We start from the raw sequence: 21,159 nt of genomic DNA, 5'->3' as shown, positions 1-21,159 counted from the left end.
CCGATAACAATCATTTCAAGATCTCTCCTAGCCCTCTTTCTTATTCTGCAATCCTGAATGAAATTGAACCTTATTCTCCATAAATAACCTTTCTCATTCCCCAGCTGTCTCCTCGAGCTAGTTCTCTTCTGACCTCTCACTTACTGACTCTGTACTGACCTTGCGCTTCCCCCACAGCCCTGATCTGCCAGTGTCTACCCTCCTATTCTTCTTATGCTCTTTTGCACTATTTTATTTTTTGAATAATAGGGCCCACCATTTCCTGAGCTGCACTTCAGCAAATAAACTTGAACAAGCCCCTTCTTCCCCAAACAGAATAGTTTCAATATACTGCAGACAAAAATGACTACAACTAGCATGCAATTTTGATGCTTTCAACCCTCTCCCTGATTCTAGACTGTGGGTAAATGTCTTACTTCCAACAGCATTTTTGTATTGGCAATGAAAAATAGCAGCAACTTTTTTCAGTCGAAGAGAAACAAGCCAGTGCCTGTGTCAGTATTTGTTCAAATAGAAATTTTTGTCTTTAGTTGTATTTTCATCAGTGTAGCAACAACTCTAGCAATTTTGCACTGGCTTTTCTTGGACTACTAAGGGACAATTCAGGCATTTTGTGCTCACCTCATCCTCCCATTCAAGGCAGTGGGAATTATCATGTGAAAAATTTGGAAATGGAGCCTTTTTTGTTAGGCTATAGGTTGAACTCATCAGAAATAATTTGCCTAGGATCAGCGTGGAAAAGCTTTCAAAAAAGAGCAAGGAGGTCATGCATGTCATATTTGCATGTAAAATTTGTTGTCTTTTCATACTGTTATTATGTAATGCTGTACTTAGCAGCTTTTTGCCCAATATTTGCTTGTCTGTTATATCGATAAATTGAAATATTGGTTGAATGGGAATTTGTTTACTTCCAAAATGAAAGTGGAGATCTATTTTTAATACTAGTATTTTTTTAAAAAGTCAAAAAATATACATTTCATCTCTCTATAGTTGCAAATCAAATCTATTTATTTTACAAGTAGAAAGCTTAACTCTAGGTGTCAGCACTGCAAACTGAATGTCGAGCTCTGAAAATGAAGTTTTGCTGTCTCTGACTTCTACAGTGCCACCAGAAATAAAGTGTAATAGGAATTTTGCTGACAGATACATTAAGGCTGAAGAGGAGAGCCCACACATGTGCTTAATGGCACTGGTATGAGCTGCAGCATTCTCTTCCTATGCAGCTTCTTTCTAGCTGCACTTAAGTGTGTTCTTAGCAAAGGAATTTGGTAAATAATAGTTAAACATAGAGAAAGAATGAGGACAAGATTCCTCTCCAAACAAATGCCCACTGTTTAAAGCAGGTATGTTTAATGCAGCCCTTTCCTTCATTTATTGTTAAATGCTTATCTTAAATAGGCATCCAAAGTGATGAGAGAGCACAGGAAGCCACAGTCATTTTCTGGTCCTAACAGGCTATATAGATCAGCTAAATTAATGGGGTGGATGAAGTTTATGTGACTATTGCTTATAATTTGAAACTGCACAGTAGGAGAGAGACCAGGGAAGGAAAGGCTTTGCTTTCTAGCCTTTAACCCTAGCAATTACTAGAAGTAAATAAAAGCATTTTGACAGTGCAAGTACTGTGGTCATCCTGAAAAACTGTATTTCTCAAAAGCACTGGCCATCATCTTTGCATCTCATAACCTCGTATGGTGCTTGCATCTGTGTCAAGTGATGCTGTTACTTTAAATGGATGAAGAGCTTCTTTTTGCTGCTTTTGCTGTCATATTCATCACTTAGCTGTACATTTTGCTTTTAATTATTACCTGATGGCATTTCTCATGTAGTTAGGGTACTGTTCAAAGGTTGACTGTTCTGAATGCGCTGAAGTCCTCATGCTGAATTGGAGTCTCTTGAAACAGTGTGATTCTGACAAGGGAGCAGAAAAGCATTCATGAGCCAAATTTGGAGTAATTTGAAGAGTTTCCTCCTGTGATACATCATCTTTCCTCCTCAAACACTGGAGCTTATTTACAGAAGTCACCTCCCTGATATTTGGTTTTCTCCACACTTCTACATCTAAAGTTTGATCTGGCCCTCCCTAAACTGCTGTCACCTCTGAGCTGTTCCTCAACTAGTGAAAAAAAGCGGTACCTTGAAGAAGCGGCTCTACAAGTAATTGAGAGTAAGTTTGGCAGGAGCTAAAACTGACATACCTAGGAAAGTGAAAGGCACATGTGGAAGAAGAACAGGACTCTTGCGAGCCCCCTGGGTTGCACATAGTCTGTGTTACGGTAAGATGTCATGTCAGTCATCGAGCCTGAACTAGGATTGAACTGGTCCTTTTGAAGCATGTATTGCTTTAAACACTGTTTTCTCTCTTAAAGTGCATAAGATAACTAGCATTGCTTTAGCCTACTGTCTCCTAATCTCCGGAGTATCTAGTCTCATAACACACTTATAGGGAACTACAATTAGCTCCATGTTACAGAAAAAGTTTGTAGTTATTTCCCAAATCTTAGGGTCTGGCCCTCCTCATAGCACCATCTTTTCTTCCTGCATAGCTTTTACTTTCAAAACTATTTTCAGGAAAATTGGCATGACCAGAATTGAAAAGGAAGACCATGGGAAACAGAGCAGTAGAGTCAGGTCTCTGGTTTCTCATCCTGTTCCTGAAAAACGGAACTGTGAATGTCCTTACAGAAAAGCAAATTGCTGGCTTTCTTAGTCAGGTTTGCTGGGGTTAGCCTTTGTACTGACAATTCACAGTGCAGCTTAGTTGAACTTCTGATCCTGACAAATGGTGCCAGGTTAAGAATTCCACATAGTTTTTTTTTTTTTTTTCCCCCTCTAGTCAAGAATAAGAAGATAGTTGGCACTGAAATGGCTGGAGCTGTACTATAATGTTGTTCCAATGTAGTAGTGCCTCAAAATTCATATTCTGTTGTTGAAATGCGTTGCTTCTGTCTTCAGCACCTGCTTCAAAACTTGTCCCACTTCCCTAGCAGATGGATGCTTCATGTTCCCTGTTAAGCAGATGTTTATAGTGCCCTGCAACTGTATTAAACCTTAGAGATCTGCTGTAATTAACCCCAAACTGAGCATAACAAAACCAAGGAATCCAGAATTACAGTTTAAAGTAAACCAAGCATTTCAGTTTGGCACAATTTACTCTTAAGGCACCTAAACAAGCCTAATTCTGTTGTGCGGTGATGCGGCGTGATGATTACACGACTGTGATTCGTGTGTTTCAGTGTTTGTGGCTCTCGATTAGATCAGCCCGTTATCCGAGAGCGTCCCGCCCTCCTCCTCCTGCTCGGTGTTAGGGGCGGCAGCAAGAGCAGGAGCAGCCGCGGCAGCCCCCGGCAGGCCTGTGCTGAGCTGCGTGGTGGCGTCTTGCGGGCACCCAGGGGTCGCAGGCTGCGCCTGGCTCAAGTGCCCGCTGGCTGGTGTCGCTGCCGCCGGCGCCCGGGGCGGAGGGGGAGCGCGGCTGCCGCCCCGCGCGCCTCCCGCGGACCCTTCCCGCCGCCGCCAACGGCCGGGCCGGGCCGGGCCGGGCGCACGCGGCGCGGCGGTTTGAAGTTCGTTCGCTCGCTCGGGCGGAGCCGCGGCGCGGCGCGCCATTGGCCCGCGGCGGCTCATTTGCATTGACGCCAGCGCGGGCTGGAGGTCAGCGCTGGCGGGTGCTTTTATTGGCTCCGCCGCCGCTGCTGTCAAACTCCGGGGCAGCGCTGGCGGGGGGAAGCCGTTGGGGCGGGCGGCGCGGGGGGAGGGGCGGGCGGCGCGGCCGTTGGGGCGGGCGGGGGAGGGGGCGCGGGCGCCGCCGCCGCTGCTGAGGAACATCAATAATAACAACACGGGCGCAGAGCGAGCGAAGGAGGCTCCGAGGAGAGGCTTTTCCCCTGCTGCAAGGCACGGACACCACGGCCCTGGGAATTAAAGCTCTCGCCGCTGCCATCCATTCCGCGGAGATGGGACGCTAGGATCGTTTTCCTTCTACTTCTCGCTTTTTTTTGCTTTTTTTTCTTCTTTTTTTCCCTCGCCGTTTCGCATCATTTCTCTGACCAAAAAACCCCCCCAACATGGAGGCCCTTTGATGCCTCCGCCAGCCGCGCCGGCTCCTCCCGCGGCTCCGGGAAGCCCTCCGAGCCGTGCCCTGGTTTTCCGAGGGCCGCCGCCGCTCGCCCCGGCGCCCCGGCGCGGGCGCTGAGGGGGCTCCCCGCGGCCCGGCCCGGCCCGGCCCTGCCGCGCTGCGCCGCGCCGGGCGCCCGCGCCCCGCCGACCGGGATGCCGCTGCGGCGGCGAGGAAGCCCCTGCGCTGCCTGACGGGGGGCTCTTCCTTCCGACGACAGGGACGTGAATGTCACCGCCGCGGCGGCCGCCCGCCGCCGCCGCCGCCACGGAGGAGGAGGAGGAGGAGGCGCGGGACACGCGCTGCGCGGCGTGAGGAGCGCACGCCGGCTCCGCGGGGCGGCGGGGCTTTTCTTGTTATTTTTTTGCTCCCCCCCCCGCCGCCACCACTTTGCCCCCCTCCGCCCGCCCGCCCGCCCCCCAAACCTCCAACTCGACCCCAAACAAACCGCAAAGCACACCCCGAGCGCAGCGCAGCGCAGCACGGCACGGCAAAGCACCGAGCGGGACCGTAAGGAGTAAGCGCTGCTTGGCGGGGAGCGCGGAAGACGAGGTGGGGAGCGGCCCCCCGGCCCCGGCCCGCACCCGGGTTAATCGGTAACGCTGTGCAAACCCAGGTGGAAAATGCGCCGTGCTCCGGACTAGGAGGGAGGAGATGGTGCAATGCCCCCGGCCGCTCTGAGCGCCTAGTCCAAGAAGACGCTGGGGTGTGTGTGCGTGTGGTTTTGGGGTTTGGGTTTTTTTTTTGTTATTTTTTACTTTTGCTTTTTTTCCTCCTTTTTTTTCCTTCCTCTTCCCCAGAAGGAAAGAAAACCCTACCAAGATTCTCAGATGGCTTAGAAAAATTAATATTAATCTGTGAAAATATGAAGTCGACCAGTTCTTGACTTCCCTCCCCTCCCCAACCCACTCCTGAGATTTGAGCTAAAAGGACCCGTTTCCTGGAGGACACGGAGAACAGACACGTTTCTGGTGGTGTAAAAGGGACCGATGACAATGCTTCAGAGTGTAGCGGAGACGCAGGAAAGAGATTCAACCTGTTAACAAAAAATTAAGCAGAGGGAAAATACCAACGGAAAGGAAAGATACATTTATATATATATATATACACACATATATATATATATACAACTTAGAAATATTCCCCAGGTGGCCACAAAGCATGGGCTGTGCTCCAAGCATCCACATCTCTGACAGCAGAGTGGTCTATCACAGTAGCAAAGAGTCAGAGGAGTGCAATTCTCCTCACCAGACCAACACAACCATGTCTCAACAACAGCAAGGCAACCCCGTCCCAGGATTATTCATTAAATCCTCCAACACATCCACTTATAAGGTGAGGACTAATTCCTCTAAGAAAGACAAGAGGGAGAACAGCCAGAGCATGGAGGCAGAGACTCAGACCAGCAGATCCAGTGTTAAGGTAAAAAGGGTGCTAAACGTAAGCACTGTTTCTCTCAGAACAGCAGCTGGCTGTAGCGATTTAACCCAAGGAGTCTCCCTAAGTAATACATTGTGGGAGAGCTTTTCCTGGCTTGAGCTATTACTTTTGTTTATAAACTAATCAGTCTCCTGAAACGACTTTATAGATGTTCCCAGGCCTTGTTCTTCATTCCACAAAACAAGTTTTCTTAATGCTGCGAAGGAGAACGGTGTAATTGTCCTCATCAATCGTTAGAGCCAGGGATGTGGGTCTTGTGAATGCAGAGGGCCTGGGCCGTCTGTGGTGGGACTGTCATGCATGTGAGCTGCACTGCCACTAACTCGTGTATTTTACATGTTTGTTTGTACTGGGTTGTCCACTCTTGCTGTTTGTGCTTGCCTTTTTTCGAGACAAGGGCAGATCACAGTCTGAAGCAGTCACTTAGACGGGCTGATGAATTTGCATACCTCTTCCTTCCATTCAGAAAGTTGAAACGAAGGGACAGCAGCTTTTGTTCTGGGTACTGATTTCATTAACAACTTGTTGACCTTGTCTGTTGCTGCAAATAGGGTATTTTCTGAAGTATTTGTGCATATGTGTTAGCGCGTATACTTTTGTATAGAGGTACAGCACAAGGCCTGTATGCAGTAGAGAGACCCATACTGAAAAGAAGTTGTAATCTGTGATTTTTTTCAAGTAAGAGAGTTAGTGGTGCGGAGTGCTTGCTGGTCTATTTACTTTCCATTGGTGGCCTGTTTGTTTATGGGTTACACTTTAGTTGCTAATCCTATAGTTTTTGGTTATTCTGTATCTTTTCTTTTTTGGAGAACTGTCTCTTTTTGTAAAAACAAGTGATTGCAAATTTAAAAAAATCAAATTGTAGCTTCCCAGGGATATTATATAACATGGCTGATCTGCTCTGGGTTACTGTAATAAGAACTGAGATACACATGCCGTAAATATAAGATATAGGCTCAAGATGCAGGCAAGAACTACCAAAATGTCAACTGTTTTGCAGACTCACAGAAACTCTAATAATTTGCAGTATTCTTAGAATTTTTATGGGCTTATTAAGGCAGCTTCTAGAGCATTGACCTGGAATAATTTTCTTCAGTACTGTGGGTGATTTTCTTCTATTGTCTTCCTCTAGATTTAGTAGTCTCAGTTCATAGAATTTTTTTAAAAACTGTAGAAAATGTGGAAACATTCTGTATATAGTGAGTTGAAGAAGGAATTAACAATACCTAAACCAGAACATGAACACAAATGGTGTTACGTTAAACTAAAATTCCATGTTAATAATACTGTGCAGGAAACTGAACTTTATGGCAAAGTTCACACACTAAAGGCACGCTTATGAAATCTTGGTAGCCTCAGTAAGGAAATTTAAGTTACCATCAGAATCCTGACAATTGTTTTGTTAGCTTAATTTTTAATTGCACATTAAAAACTTTAAATGAGAATATTCTTAAAATTTATATTGTGTGATTTTGTTTTCTGTGTGCTTCTTGAGGCAGGAAAGAAAACAACCCCAAAACCCTTTTCCATAAGCATGCATGGAAAGCAGACTTAGTTTTGTTACATTTTGTTGTTTGATATCAAGAACGTTGTAAAAACTACTTGCTACTAGGTGTGTATAATTCAGCCAGATGCTATGTGGTTGATTTTGGTTCACATACGTACTGTGATCTCATTGGCAGTTATTCTGATTTTTATTATTCAGTCATATATTCTACCCTTGTCATTACTGTAAGCACACTTCTGCAAAACAGTGGGTTTTGAAAAATGAGAGTGGAATTATGTTTGTGATCAATTTAATGCAAAATCTGAATGAAACATCACATCTGCATGATTTACGTGTGTAAAATCCTATAATACTCCTCAGATATAAAGCGGCATGGTACTTTATTCTGTGCTTTTATCATTAGTGTGTATCCTATGATCAGATTTACAGTTTTTACTGTGCTAGAGTTTAACCATGCTGTCTCAGAAGCTGCGCTGGAGAGAGAGCTGTACTACTGCAGTTTCTGTCTTCACAGTACAGTGAAGTTGTTTAGAAAGAAACAAGGTGTGAAAACGTTGAAGATAAGGGACAAGAGCCTGAAATCATTGAAGCCAAAAGTAGCCTTGGGCAGGATATTGTGCAGTTTTGAAGTTAAAAGGATTTTTGATCTGAGAAAGAACTGTGAGAATTAGTGTGGTGCTACAAATTATTGCTATTCTGCAGAGTGCAGCATATGCTCTTTCTGGTGCCTGGAATACCCTCAAATAGAGAGAAGATGCTTCATACCTTTTGTGCTTTGCTACTGTAATCAGAATTGTGTGAATAACCAGTAGCCTGCCTCAATGGCATTTTTACTTCGGTTCAGGGCACTGTAATTGAAGCTCATTCACATTCTTTTGTTGTATATGCACAGATTAAAGCCAAGAAAGTCCTATGTGAGAGCTAAGAACAAAACTCGGCCCATGTGTAAATCTTGAATTTTCACTTCAGCTGGCATTAGCATTAAGTTTATTAAAATACACACAGTAGGTGTTATAATGACTTTTATTGAATCAGTTTGTTAGCTATAGTGCGTATTTTTCAAGTCAGAAAGTGTCATAAAAAGAAATAACCAATGCTAACTGTAAAATGGCATTATATATATATTGCTAATTAGCCCCCAATTTATTCTGGCATTATATTTATGTGCTATTAGATCTTTCATCTGATCAAATGACAGAGGATCATTTTCTGAATATGTGGTGTCATCATGCTATGGTTTGTGATTTGCGTCATTCGCAAAGTGTAGCTGGAAAAGTTACCTGGTCTTTCCTAGTACTGAAAAACCTAACTTTATCCATAGGAAGCTTGCAGAGTAGTTCTGAAAGTGCGTGTGTGCGCACAGATACATGCAGTAGTATCTACTCTGGGTATATATAGGTATGCTGATAGTATGTGGTTAACAGAGGAGCTCCTTAATAAATCATGTTTGATAGTGTCATCTGTATCTCCCTCTTTAATTAGTAATTTTATATGTGGCTTTCAGTTGAAAATTTCTGAGCAGTTTGGAATAAATGCCATATGTAAAAAGTGAATCAGCCATGAAAACCCTTCCTTTAATCTTCAAAATGTAGACTCCACAGCTCAAAATCGGTACTTTTACCAGTGAAAGATGAGCAAGGTTTAGACTCAGTAACAGTGACTGAGGTTTGATTATACAGTGCTATGTTAGGAATATTAAAGGAAACTTGCACAGTACTGTTGTAAAGGAGAGGTTTCCAGGCTTTTTAGTCTCTAAAAGTCTCAAAAGAGTAGACTCAAAATTGTTATATTCTGTCTTTTTCATGCCTTAGTTATGTTTTTCCTCTTCAGATGTCTGTGCAGTTCAATGTACTTGGCTTTATAGAAATCTGCTAAAACACTTTTAGGGTAATATTTCTGGATAATATATAACATAAGCAGAGTAAATGTTGCCATGGTATAAGGACTTCATGAGCATTTGTGTAAAACTGGCTCGGGCATTCATAAGCAAATGCTGTCCCATCATCACATCTGTGTGTCACTCTTCTACAGCGCATTAACATACACTCTAGCACATATCTTGCACGTTTATTTTACCCTGCCATTCTTTTACATGTGTGAGATTTCCTTCCTCTTTTCTTATAAAACTCTCTTTCTCATGAATATTTAACAGAAATTTGTGCATTTTGGTGCAAGGAGATCAGAGAGTGAATCCAAACTTCCCTTATTTTAAATTAAAAGTTGGCCTAAGCCAGCAGGGCTAAATTTGGAATAGCCATTTGATTTATCAGCTGATACGGGACAACCGGTTTAAATCCACGGCACTGCAGCCAGTAAGTTTTCTTCATTTGAAACCTGTGAAATTGCCAGTTAATTTTGCAGTCACTAAGAATCAATGGTTGCAGAATTCTGCGTATAGGAGGCTGCATGCTAACTTGTACCTTCAGTGCTGAAATGGATCTCACTTCAGCATGTAGCTGCACATTATTTAGTCCGTTAAGCTGTCTGCTCTTTTCCTGCCTGTTCTGGTAATTCCTTCCCCTTGGAACACATGAGCTCTCCCTCCCTTTGAAACTCCCACACGTACTGTCCCTACTTCCACTGAGGCCATCCAGCCCTCTCTTGATTCCCCCCTGTTCCCACTGAAACCATCCTCAATCATTTCCCTGACAAACCTCCCCATCACCATTTCCCTCCCACTTCCACTGACGTCAGCCCTCATGTACAGAGATCCTTGCTCCCACTGAGAGGATCCTTCCCACGCTGAGATACACTAACTTTTCTCAATCTTTATGGCTCCAGACTCCCAGGCTGACTTTTTTTTATGCTTTTGTTGCAACGAATAAACCCTTTTCTCCAGGGAATAGGGGACTAGTTTTGAAATGCTGTGAAGTAAACTGATGTAGTAACACGTGAGCTTTTCATATTCATGGCTGGGTTAATATTTAAATCCATTTTTTATCTTTACCTTTTAATTTCCTTTTGTTTGTAACATAAACTGGAACAGAGCAAACTTTAAATCACTCACAACATATAGATCACTCCTCCACTATGAAGATAGCCTAATCTGAGTTTTTAATTTTTAAAAGGTTATTAGTAGTTCCTTCCTGGTCATGCAAACCGACTCATGCTAAATGTGTCACTGCATCTCAGAGCAATTTCTTGTGTGACCGAGATGAGCAAGGCTTGACCCTGAATATTTGGAGTATTCACTGTTAGTAAGAACTCCACTGAGACTCCTTTCAGCTCATAAATTCAGCTGCTAGGCATGAAACATGGTCTTCTCTTTGCCCTTTGCATTGTTCTTCCCTGCCCTAGTCTGAACTTTGTGCCTATTGCCTGGCCATTTTAGGTTTAGCAGAAAATTTCTAAGCTTTTCCTTTTTTGCCACCTGAATGGATCAATAAAGGAAGTGTTAAAATCAAACCTTGATTTCTACAGTTCTAAGTATTTATTATACCGTGTTGTACCCTTTGTATTCTTAATTGTATTGCTTAGATCTACTTGTAAGTCCATCCACAGTGAGAAACTTTCTAGTGGTAGAATGTACTTGCTTATAAGACAGGGAGAAAAGCTGGAGGTAATATAATTATTAGTGACTAGTTCCCCATCCCTTTCCACTGTTCCCAATATAACAGGCAGTTTGAAATCCCAGTGCAAGGTACCAGCATCTCCTTAGTGTCTAGGTGCCAACAGTTCAGTTTTTAATATCCAAAATGCTAAGTGTAAATATAAATTAAAGATCATTGTGAAATTATTACATCCACTTGCAGATACTTTGTGTTCAATGAATTTTAGATTAGAAGGTATTTATGATCTGTGTGAATATGGAGAGTGTTTCATTAAGAATGTTGCTTGTAGTTCATTTAAAACTTAGAAAAAATAGTTTAGAAACTGTTTTGCTTCCATTATTACATGTTTTAATATCTGTTCCTTATGTTCAAAGAAATGTCCATATTAAGAAAATGGGATGTATTTGAATGAGAATTATTTTTAACAGCCATTGAAATTACAATGTCCTGCCAACAGTGATAAATTAATATTTTACTTTAGTTATTATATGAACTTTCATTCACTTCTCACAACTATTGCCTTGAGAAGGGACTATAGAATTGAGCCTCTTAAGCAACAGTAACAAAACATTGAAAATATTCTGCTTTTTGAGCAGTTAGAGTGCCAACTGACTTTAAAATCAGTCCTTAAAGAAGAAATAAATACTTAGGGATATGGATGATTAAAGCTCTTACTATCTCCCAACAAAAAGTGAAGAAAACCTAAAGAAAATATGATAAATGAGCAGATTGGCCCCAAGGTAGAATTATTTCAATACAAGCTTTATGTAAGGTATCATTTTGTCAGGGGACCATACCAACACCTGCACAGATATGAGAACAATTTAGCATTGTGTTCTATTTTGGTGCTATGTATGTACATAATATACCCAAATTGTAAACAGCTTTACCAGCCATGGGTGGAATTAAAACACTGTTAGTAATGTTTCCAACATTGCAGATACAACATGATTTCATGTCCAGTGTGTAATTTTGTGTGTGAATTAGGTCAGATCCATTAATTTCAGTGGAGTTTCACCAGGAATTTGCTTGCCCTGTGACATTCTACTCGTTGCTATCAGTCCTCTGGGTAAAATAATTAGGTATCTTCATTTAACCATAATTTAAATTGGCATGGGATGACAAGATGCAAATTGAATAGCTTTAGTGTGCATTACATACTAAATAGTTTGCTCAGAGTCAGATTATAAGTTTTCGAAGGCTTCAAGGAGGTGATGTTGTTAAATCCCTCTGTTTTGCAAAAAGACTTCAGCATCCAGCCCCATTTAGGTTCCTTTTTAAAATCCCTGTTAAGGCCAAAACATAATAAATGATGCTGGTACACATGCTGTGAAATTAAATAGCGGAATCTCTAATTTGTGCATTCTTCCAGACCATCCCCTTTTACTATGGGTTGAACTGTTGGCCTCAAATCAAACTCCCAGGCACTTTTCTCCTCTTCCTTGTAAAATCTGTAAATTTGTCACTCTACATTATGTAAAAAACTTAGTGTTTTATAAACCAGCTTCCACATGTATGGCTTTGTTTCAGAAGAAAGGGTGAAGGCTAGAACTTACTTTTATTGACTTGGAAATGCTTTGAAATAAGTTGTATCTATTTTGAATGGGGTTGACAAGGTAATTTGAGATGGTTTTTGATAGTCTTTTAACTGTTGCTGCACATATAAATATATATATTTTATAGAGAGAGAGAGAGAAAGAGAGAGAAAGAGATTCTTGAAAAGCAAAATAACTTGGAATGAAGTCAAAAAAGAATATTCAAGATTTAAAAGCTATATTAGGGATAAAATAATGTTCCTAATGAAGAAGACACTGATTCCAGCATGAGGGATTCAAATTAAGATGCCCATCTGTGTCTGGAGAAGTTTTTGTTCTGTTACTTTATTACAGTATAGCCAATTTTTTACCATTAGCAGCTTCTTCTTAAAGACAGTTGGTGAATTCTGCCCACACAGCCTGATCCTGTTTCCACCATTGTCAACTACTGTAACTGAGTTCAGTAGAAATGGAATTGAACCCACCACCTTGCTTATTTGGCCTTGTATTTGAATTAAGTTTTTGTGTGCATGTGAACATGCCTTAAAGATTGCCTGAGAATCATTCCCCTGTCCCAAATGATATATCTAGGCTTTTTGGGGAGGGGAATGATGGAAGGCAGGTTCAGTATGGGAATACAGGAGAAGGCTGATTGGATTTGTTTTGTACTTTAGAAGTATCATGAAGATAAGGGTTTTTTTTGTTGTTGTTGTTTGTTTTTTTTTTTCCTCCTGTGGGTCTTGGAAGAAATCTTTGATGCCCTGAATTTCTTTCCCATCTTTATGGTCAGGTAGAGGATACTGACTTAAAAATAAAAAATAAAAAATCTCCCAAATGCCAGTTATTGGAGTTAAATTGTCACTAACAAAACCAGCTAAGCGCAGAGGTTTTTGAAGGTGCAGCAAAAAAATTTGTTCCCCATTCAGTTGCTTAGTTTTATGTTCCCAAATATTGGCAGGGCTTTGTTTCTGTAGTTCTTTGGTCACAGCATCGTCTAATGGGGCAGACAAATCTGCAGAAGAGACAGAAATACCTGCTTGGTAATTTTTATTTATCATCAGGCAGTCAGAAGAGCTCACAGACCTATTTTTGCTGTGCAGCTTACCTTTGGTGCTGTAGACCCTGATGCTTTGAGGTGGTGTCTCTTGTAGGCTACAGACCATCCTTAGCTCCTGCTCATTGCAGTGGTAGCACAGAACGTGACCGAGCAGTAGCCGCGGTGGGCTGTAACCAGGCTAGTTGTCACTTCCCTGTGTCTGGGCAGAGCGATGCAGAAAACCTTACAGGAAAGGACAGCACAGGCAGTCCTGCCTTGTCTTCCGTAGCCCTTGGAGGTGCAACGGAGCAGACCTCAAACCCACATCCTGCTTTACTGTCCCTTTTCTCCCATGTATGCGTGTGTGTGAAAGGCAACCTGTGCTTGACCCCTAAAGTTAGGTTGGCATATTTTGTTGGTGTAAAGGCGGTCTTCTTGTTGGTCAAATATGTATTTCATTCCTGAGTGAATTGAATAGATACTACATTTCAAGCAAGTTTTTTTTTTTTTTTTTTTAATCAGGATAGAAGTTAATCCATTTGTTAAGTAATGGTTTTAACAGATTTAATTTTACGTCTGCTTCTTGATTGGTAATGAGAATTCACTCTTCTTGCAAAAGCAAAATAATTCGGCATTTTATTTTGAAAGTTTCATGTAAAACTTCTGAGCATTTTGTGTTCTTGGAAAGATCAAACTTTCTCAAGTAAAAAGTATTTTTCTTCATAAATCAAACATCTTACATAGTGGCATGAACAGATTTCTGATATGCAGCTTTGTTAGGAGAAAAATGATAACCTTGAGATCTTTTCATTGTTTGTTAGATTTCCCAGTTTCCTAAGTAAATCCATACAAAGAAAACACAGAATCACTGGGCAAATAGAAAAGAATGACATCCTTTACTTCCCATTGTTTTTAACTTTGAATTAGCAATGACCTTTAGCTCCCTACTGGGATGCAGTGGAAACTTTGAGGCCCCATCTTACTTGCCACTAAAAGACAATGTATTTTAAAAGTTATATGTTTACCATAGTTTTCCATCTTTAAGTTTGTGATGCTATTATGTTTAATACAATTAATCAGAGAAATAAACTCAGACAGGGCTCAGCAATATGAATTTGTTTATAAGGATCTTGTCTGAAAGAAACTATGCTTATGTTTTATTTAGAGAACAACAAAAGAACCTCGATCTGCCTTGAATACAATCTTTCTGTATTTAGGAGTAGCTACAGTCTTTACACCATCAGATAGAAGATGATCCTCATTCATGCTGAATTAACAAGACTGCCTCTCTTCTGACACTTACGTGTAGAAATCTATTTCTGAAACCACGGTTTTAATTCCAGGTTTTTAAATGCACTGTGTGTCTGTGTGGTAGGTAGATAGGTTGATATCGGTGTTCAACCTTAAAGACTGAGTTTGCCCATGTGTGATTCTTCCTTTTGTAATACTCTGACTGCTGTTTCTTTCAGTTTTTAAGAATTTTTTCATAAAAGTTTGGTGAGAAATTTCACAAATGGTTGAGGACAACCGCATGTATTACTTCAGTAACTTGAAGCAGAAGTGATTTCCCCTTTACATGGCTGCAGTTTAACTGACTGATAAAGGTGCACTTTTCCATTAGCTGGAACTTAGTGGTAAATACCTTGGGCCTAGGATGGATATCGGGACGTGAGTCTGTGTGGACTGGAATCCAGAGAAGCGCTGCCATTTGCTTAAGTGTGGATGGCTTTGGGATTGCTGGCAAGAAATCTGTGTTATATTTTTCAAAGCAAAATGAAGAATTACTTTCAAAATACCAAAGAGTTTTACTGGTGGTCCAAATTCTGTCCAAATTACTATCCTTCAACCTCATTAAAATCTGTGCTCTTGAGGGGTGTATGTGAGTCAGAACTTGGACTGCTGTGTTTACCTCTCACTGCTGTAGAAAATAGCTCTCTGTTGGATACATGATTTGAAAATAAAAATAGTGGCAATAGTGTATTAAGGGCTAAGTTATTTTGTGTCATTCCAGAAAGACATCTGTATAACTCCAGTAGGCAAATTCTTGGCTGTGCTGAAATTAGTGGCAAAGTTCCTACGGTTTTCAGGATGGTCAGGATTTGATCTTTGGTCTGTAAGTAGAATTTCTGTGGATTCTCTTTAGTGCAACTGGTGTGTGAGTCCTTACAGTTAGGCCCCATGTTTTATGATTGCTTAATACATAACTAATGGAAAAAAACTACCAATAACAGATGTTATTAACTGTCTAATGACAAGAGTAATGGGATGGCAAATAGATTTATTTTTTTCTCAGCTTCATATGGCAGCAGAGGTTGTTATCAAGCAGTAGCTATATAAAGAATATAGATTGCTGTGCCTTTAGGTCATAAATTAAATGTGCAAGTCTATTGCCATTCTTGAGTGGTGTCTCACAAAGTTAAAACCTTGAGTTTCTGGGACTTTGAAAGGATTTTTTTTCTACATGCCCATACCAGTGTAGTTCTCCACTTATATCTTAAGTATATTGGGATGTATTATGTTGCCTGGTGTTTTGCAGTTGCAGATGATGCAGCAGTGTGGCCCAGGTTAGAGATACTGAACTGAAATCGGAAGAACTAGACAGTCACTGGTTGTTGTGGGTCTCTTTGAACAACTCACTGTATGTTTCTACTTACATGCTTGATCTTAATTATGTGTCATAGAGTATCAAGGCTGTCATGTATTTAGGAACATCAGAGTTGCTCTCAGGTCGAGCTGATGTCCCTCATATGCAGTGCTTTGCCTCTAACAGTGGTCAGCAAAATGTGCTTTGGAGAAAGATGCAAGGAACCTATTTAAAGCTACAAAAATGAGAAGAGTTTTTCATGTTCCTCTTCTGGATTTAGTCTGGACATACTGATTTACTTCTCATTTTTCACAATTTTGGCGTGTAATATCATAAGAATATTTTAGTTTTGTTTCCTTAAGACTTAGTTGCTAAGTAGACATGCAATAAAAAACATTGTACTCTTTGAGTGGAATTTTTAAATGGAGGAATAATTTCCAAAACCCATTCTACTGTGGTAGTGAATATTTAGCGCTGACGCGCCATCAATGTTGGAACGTTTATGTATTCGATTCTGCAAATATTGTGTCAGGGACCATGAACAACTGATGAAAATGTTTAAAAGAAAGCAAGCAGGTAGAAATGTAACCAACCAGTATGGGTTTGCATTTTGAGGAAGATCTTCATAACCAGAGAAGCTAGGTGCTTTTTTCATACATAAAGCAGAATATTCTGCAGATAGAAAGCTGAGGGTAACATGGATATTTTAGAGGGGCAAAAGTTTCCAAACGCAGGCCAAAAAGGCTTTGCAAACCCAAACAGCTTTTGTTTTGTCAGTGACTGCACAGAGAGGAAGAGCAAGTCCTATGAACTCAGACCCAGCTTCGTGCTTCCATTGATTCTGCTGTAACTTTTAATTTACTTAGCATTTGTTTTCTTTTTCCCTTTTGCTGTGGAAATGACCTGCATTCTGCAGAATTTCAGATAAAAGGGCTGTTCTGCTTATCCTGTCACTTAGTTGTGTTATCACATGTTGTCAGTTCTGGCAGTGATGAGTCTTGTTCCTTGTTGTTTAATGCCTTGGAAGTAAGAGCTGTCACTAGAGCAGCCAAGTCAAATTCAGTGGTAGTGCTGTCAGTCACAGCCCCTAAACCTAATAAGAAGAATGATACTTTCCTCCCTGCCCCATGAATCATATGGCTAACATTTTGCCTTTATCAAACTTTGTTTTGGGGCAGCTGCTTATTTTTTAGGAGCAGTTTATATTTTCTGAAATATTATGGCTTATTACAGCTTTTTTAAAATGAGTGTGTTAGAGCAGTAGCTTGTTGGGAACTAAGTTTTCTCCAAAAAATAGCACGCATAGCCTTTTAACAGCACCCTGCTTTTGACAGTGGTATTGAGAAGCAAGGACCAGCTTTGTGGGGAGAAGAGAGATTCAGCTTGTATCATCCTTGTTAATAATAATAAAAAAGAAAAGATTAGCTCGAAAAAATGTCTGAGTGTTAAGGGAAAATCATGGTCTATGTGGTGGAAGTTTTATTTGCACTGCCGGCACTAGCTGAAACTGCTCAGTGAGGAAGCTGATCTGTCCCTGTCACACTTGGCGTTGGTGAGAAAGGAGAAGACAGTGCTTGTTCCTGAAGGACAGGCAGTAGTTTCAGCATGTTCTATTGGTAGCAAATAAAAATGGAATTTTGGGGGACATTTTTTACTATTGGTTCCTAGAGCTAAATATTTATGTATCAGTTTATGATATTTTACTGAAAAACATAAATCTGCTTTCACTGTTTTATACATTTATATATATATATATTTTCTTTTTTTGATAATAGTGCAAAACCTCAAAGTTTCAGAGTGGGAGTGGGGAGGAGGGAACAAGCCCTGCCTAGTGATTGGAGTAAGTCTATGGGAAGTCTAAAGGCTTGCCTAATCCCTGGGTTTAGCCCTGAGTCACCGTGTGACCATGGGAAAATTGCCAGGCACCAAATTTTCAGAGGAGCATGATTAAGTTCAGATTTTCAAAAGAGCTCAACTTTCTTGTGTATTGCTTACAATGAGATTAATAGCTGGACTGTCAAAAGAGTGTGCTGAATATACCATCTTTTATTTTGCCAGTTAAACTGAAAACGACTGCTTTTGGAGGTTAGACAGCTCTGAAGTTTTATCCTAACTTTTTCTTAGCTGTTCTGATTTCTAAGAGCTATTACAAAGCTTTCTTGTGCCCCTTTGGCAGCATGTACTTTCTTCTGTTGTACTCTGCTAAGGTTGTGGGACACTGTTCACAGGGCAAATTTTGCTTCATGGAGTAAGTTTGCTATGTTGTTATACAAAGGCAAAGCAGACTAGTGAAGTTTGAGGACTGTGGAAGTGAAATAAACCTCGCACAAACTCAGTGAATGGAGGCTTTTTCCTACTTTTCTACTGTGAGCCTTTGGGCTGCAGTAGAAAGTTGCAGGCATTAGGTGTTCAGATATAGTTGTCACATTTAACTCTTAATTGTACATACAGAAGTTATTTGGATTAGTAGATCCTTGCCCTGATATATTGCACCACTCTATCATTGCCTGCTAAATTTACTTGTGAGGTCAAGAATCAGTGCAGAATGCAAGTGATGGGGTCCTGTGCTTGGCTCTGAGGTCATGATAATGAATGATTTTGCTCATAGGTTGCAGAAGCCTTGGTTGTCTCTGCAGGGAGAATACAGAGCGGGGTCTCCTCCGACTTCCCAGACTCTCTGTGCATTTTCCATATTTTAGCAGAACCATGGCAAGGTATCTTTACCTAGTCATGGAAGAGTGATCTTAATTGAGAAAACGCCTAGATTTTTCCATTGTCAGTTGGAGCAAGGACACTGTCTCTCTCAATCTGTTGTTTCCTAAAGTGTTTGTTTAGCAATGAGGCCAGGCAGTCTCTTGCCCTTTCTCCATGGATGACCTGCAAAGAAGAACTGTCATCCCCCCCTCAGGAAATCTGATACTTCTGGTCTGTGGCTCCTTACATTTTTTCCCCAGCTGACTGGCATTTCAACCTACTGATTAGACAAATACCCACTTGCATGCACTTGTTAGGATTTACTGTGACAGTGCTATCCCATTTCAGGTTAAATGCACCAGGGAAGTGCATTCTCTTGATCATACCTGAAAGCAGAGCAGCCTTCCTGGCTGTGGACAATCAGTTTGACTATAGAATCTACTTACCCTTCAACTCTGTAATAATACAGTAAGTAGCAGTAAATATACATGTGTAGTATTACCTGGGGATCTTTAAATGCTTGACTAATAGTAGCTGCATGCTGCTTTGTAAGAATTTCGAGAATCTGCACAGTACCTCATTCCTCTTCTTTTTTTTTTTTTTCTCATTTTGCAGAGAGGTGGATGTGAGTGAAGGGCTTGGCATTTTTTTCATCATCTTTCCTAACATAAGAGGGTCCCAAGCCATCAAGTATAAATCTTAAGAGATTCTCCTAAAGGAGGGGCCTCCACAGCTCATTCTGAGATAGCTTAATGATTTTAAGGTAAACCAACAAAACTTTTCCTACAGAGGGAGAAGCATGACTGCCAGGGTGAAGGGATTGCAGCTGGAACAGCACTGCACTCCTGCTGTTGTTTGGTGCTGCAAAAGGTCTTCATATCCTTAAGAGTCCAAGTCACGTTTGGGAAACCTTGAACTCTGTACTGAGGAATGAACTGAGGCCAGTGATTAATGATTTGTTTACACACAAGTTCTTAAACTCAAATTAATTGATGGCTTTAACTCAGTTTGGTTACTACAGATATTTTTGTCCTGGAACAGATGTGAACAGACTGTCCAGAGGAGTATGTACAAGATGTTTTCCAATTAGCTAGCAGTTAATTTAAATAGAAATCAAAATGCTAAATTGATACACTCTAAGGTCTTGTTTTTGAATCTAGTTTGGGCAAGGTCTTTAACATGTGCTAACCTGGTTTAAGATACAGGAAAGACAATGGTATGGGTTGAAGTGCTTTGTTCAAAGCCGTGAACAACAGCAAGGAAAGAGATTGGTTCTGTTCCATCTGGAATACATTTAGGCCATATAGAGCAGCCTGTTCCTCCTGATGATCTCTGAAATTTTCTGTCTTCATCTGAATAGGACAAGCCTCTCGGATCATGGCTATCATGTCAGTACACCCATCTGCAGAACTCAGTAGAGTGATAAAAGCTTGGATCTGCACAAGAACGTTTCCTGAGTAGGCTCTCCTTCCTCACCCCAAATCGTGTATTTCTTTCCAGAGGTTAGGATATCTTAAGACGCCATCACTGGCTGTTCTCAAATGCTTATGCTTCTTAACTCTCTAAAAATAGAAAAAAGTATGAAGCTCCCAGACATGCTGAGATAACCAGGGGGCTTTCTTAAGACACTTCGTGAAGCAGCATTATCTCTCATCACATGAACTCTTAATTTCTTTGTTCAGAAAAATACAAGGCACTTTGCTACAGTGCATAGCTGGGCACTTTCAGAGTCTACATCTTCACACAAAATTTTTAAAAGATGACTGCTAACTAAACTTGGCTTAATTAAGTTGACAATTTCATGGATACTTTGAACAGCTCATTAACTGCAAGCTACAGCTTCTTTGCAGCCAAAGCTTCACAATACATTATACAGTGAACCTGCTGATAGGAGGGTACGACTTCCAACTCACGCTTCAAGAGAACAAATTTATTACTGCAGTCCTATTTCTTCTTAAACCAGTTAAGGCCTCCTTTAACAGATATTAAAAATACTTTGGTCTGTAGTGTAGACCTGCGTAGTGCTGTGTAGTGCAGATACTACTTTACAAGTTGGAGCCAATGCTGTTTTATATATGCTGTCAAGCAGTTTTGAGTGAGGATAGTGGCTGTGGCTGAGTTTTATGGATTGCAGCTCCTGTGTAAGAGTGCCAAGAGAGCTACAATAATTTTTTGACTTTTTTCTCTTTAGTGATTACACATATGCACTTCCTAGCTACTTGGCTCACTTAAAAATAGAGAACATTCACTGTTATCTGTTTTTGTTATAAATGAATTGATCTGGTTTACTCTTGTGTTTTCTCCTTCTTCCCTCTCTGTCCTGAGGGTATAGAAAATTCAGTCTTGCTGAGAGGTGGTACAACACCTGCTGAAGGTAATGGAGATTGACTGATTCCAGTTTAGCTAGCTGGGTTTCTTCAACTTGGCCTTGGAGAAAGAGTAAATATTGTTTTGAAGAAGTGGGCAATCCTCTATTTCCCTGCTGCCCGTGACCCTACTCTGAAAGATCTCATCATATGTTACCGAAAAAAGTACCTAGGGCCTTTGGCGATCTGTCATCCTCTTTCCTCTCTTGTGCTAATAGTGCAGTGGTCTGTTCTTTACATTTGTGATTTCTTACTGACATAGCTAGGGTAAAAGCCCTACTGTAATTGCAGCAATACTGACACTAATGTGCTTGTGACAGTATAGTTTACGC

The 21,159-nt window shown here is 40.9% G+C and overlaps 1 protein-coding gene across 2 annotated transcripts in view; it reads left to right on the top strand.

Annotated features, from left to right (window-relative positions):
• The first annotated feature begins 4,551 nt into the window (after positions 1-4,551).
• PDE8A (phosphodiesterase 8A) overlaps positions 4,552-21,159 on the top strand; it is a 136,273-nt gene continuing 119,665 nt past the window's right edge. For both annotated transcript variants that reach the window (XM_067305929.1, XM_067305930.1), the window contains exon 1: positions 4,552-5,536. In XM_067305929.1, the coding sequence (XP_067162030.1) occupies positions 5,276-5,536 (261 nt within the window). In that variant the 5' untranslated portion in view covers positions 4,552-5,275. The remainder of the gene's footprint in view (positions 5,537-21,159) is intronic.

Source organism: Apteryx mantelli, chromosome 15 (assembly GCF_036417845.1).
Source record: "Apteryx mantelli isolate bAptMan1 chromosome 15, bAptMan1.hap1, whole genome shotgun sequence".
Classification (NCBI taxonomy): Eukaryota; Metazoa; Chordata; class Aves; order Apterygiformes; family Apterygidae; genus Apteryx; species Apteryx mantelli.
Note: the sequence above shows the minus strand (reverse complement) of the source record. Positions and strands in the feature narration are given on the sequence as shown.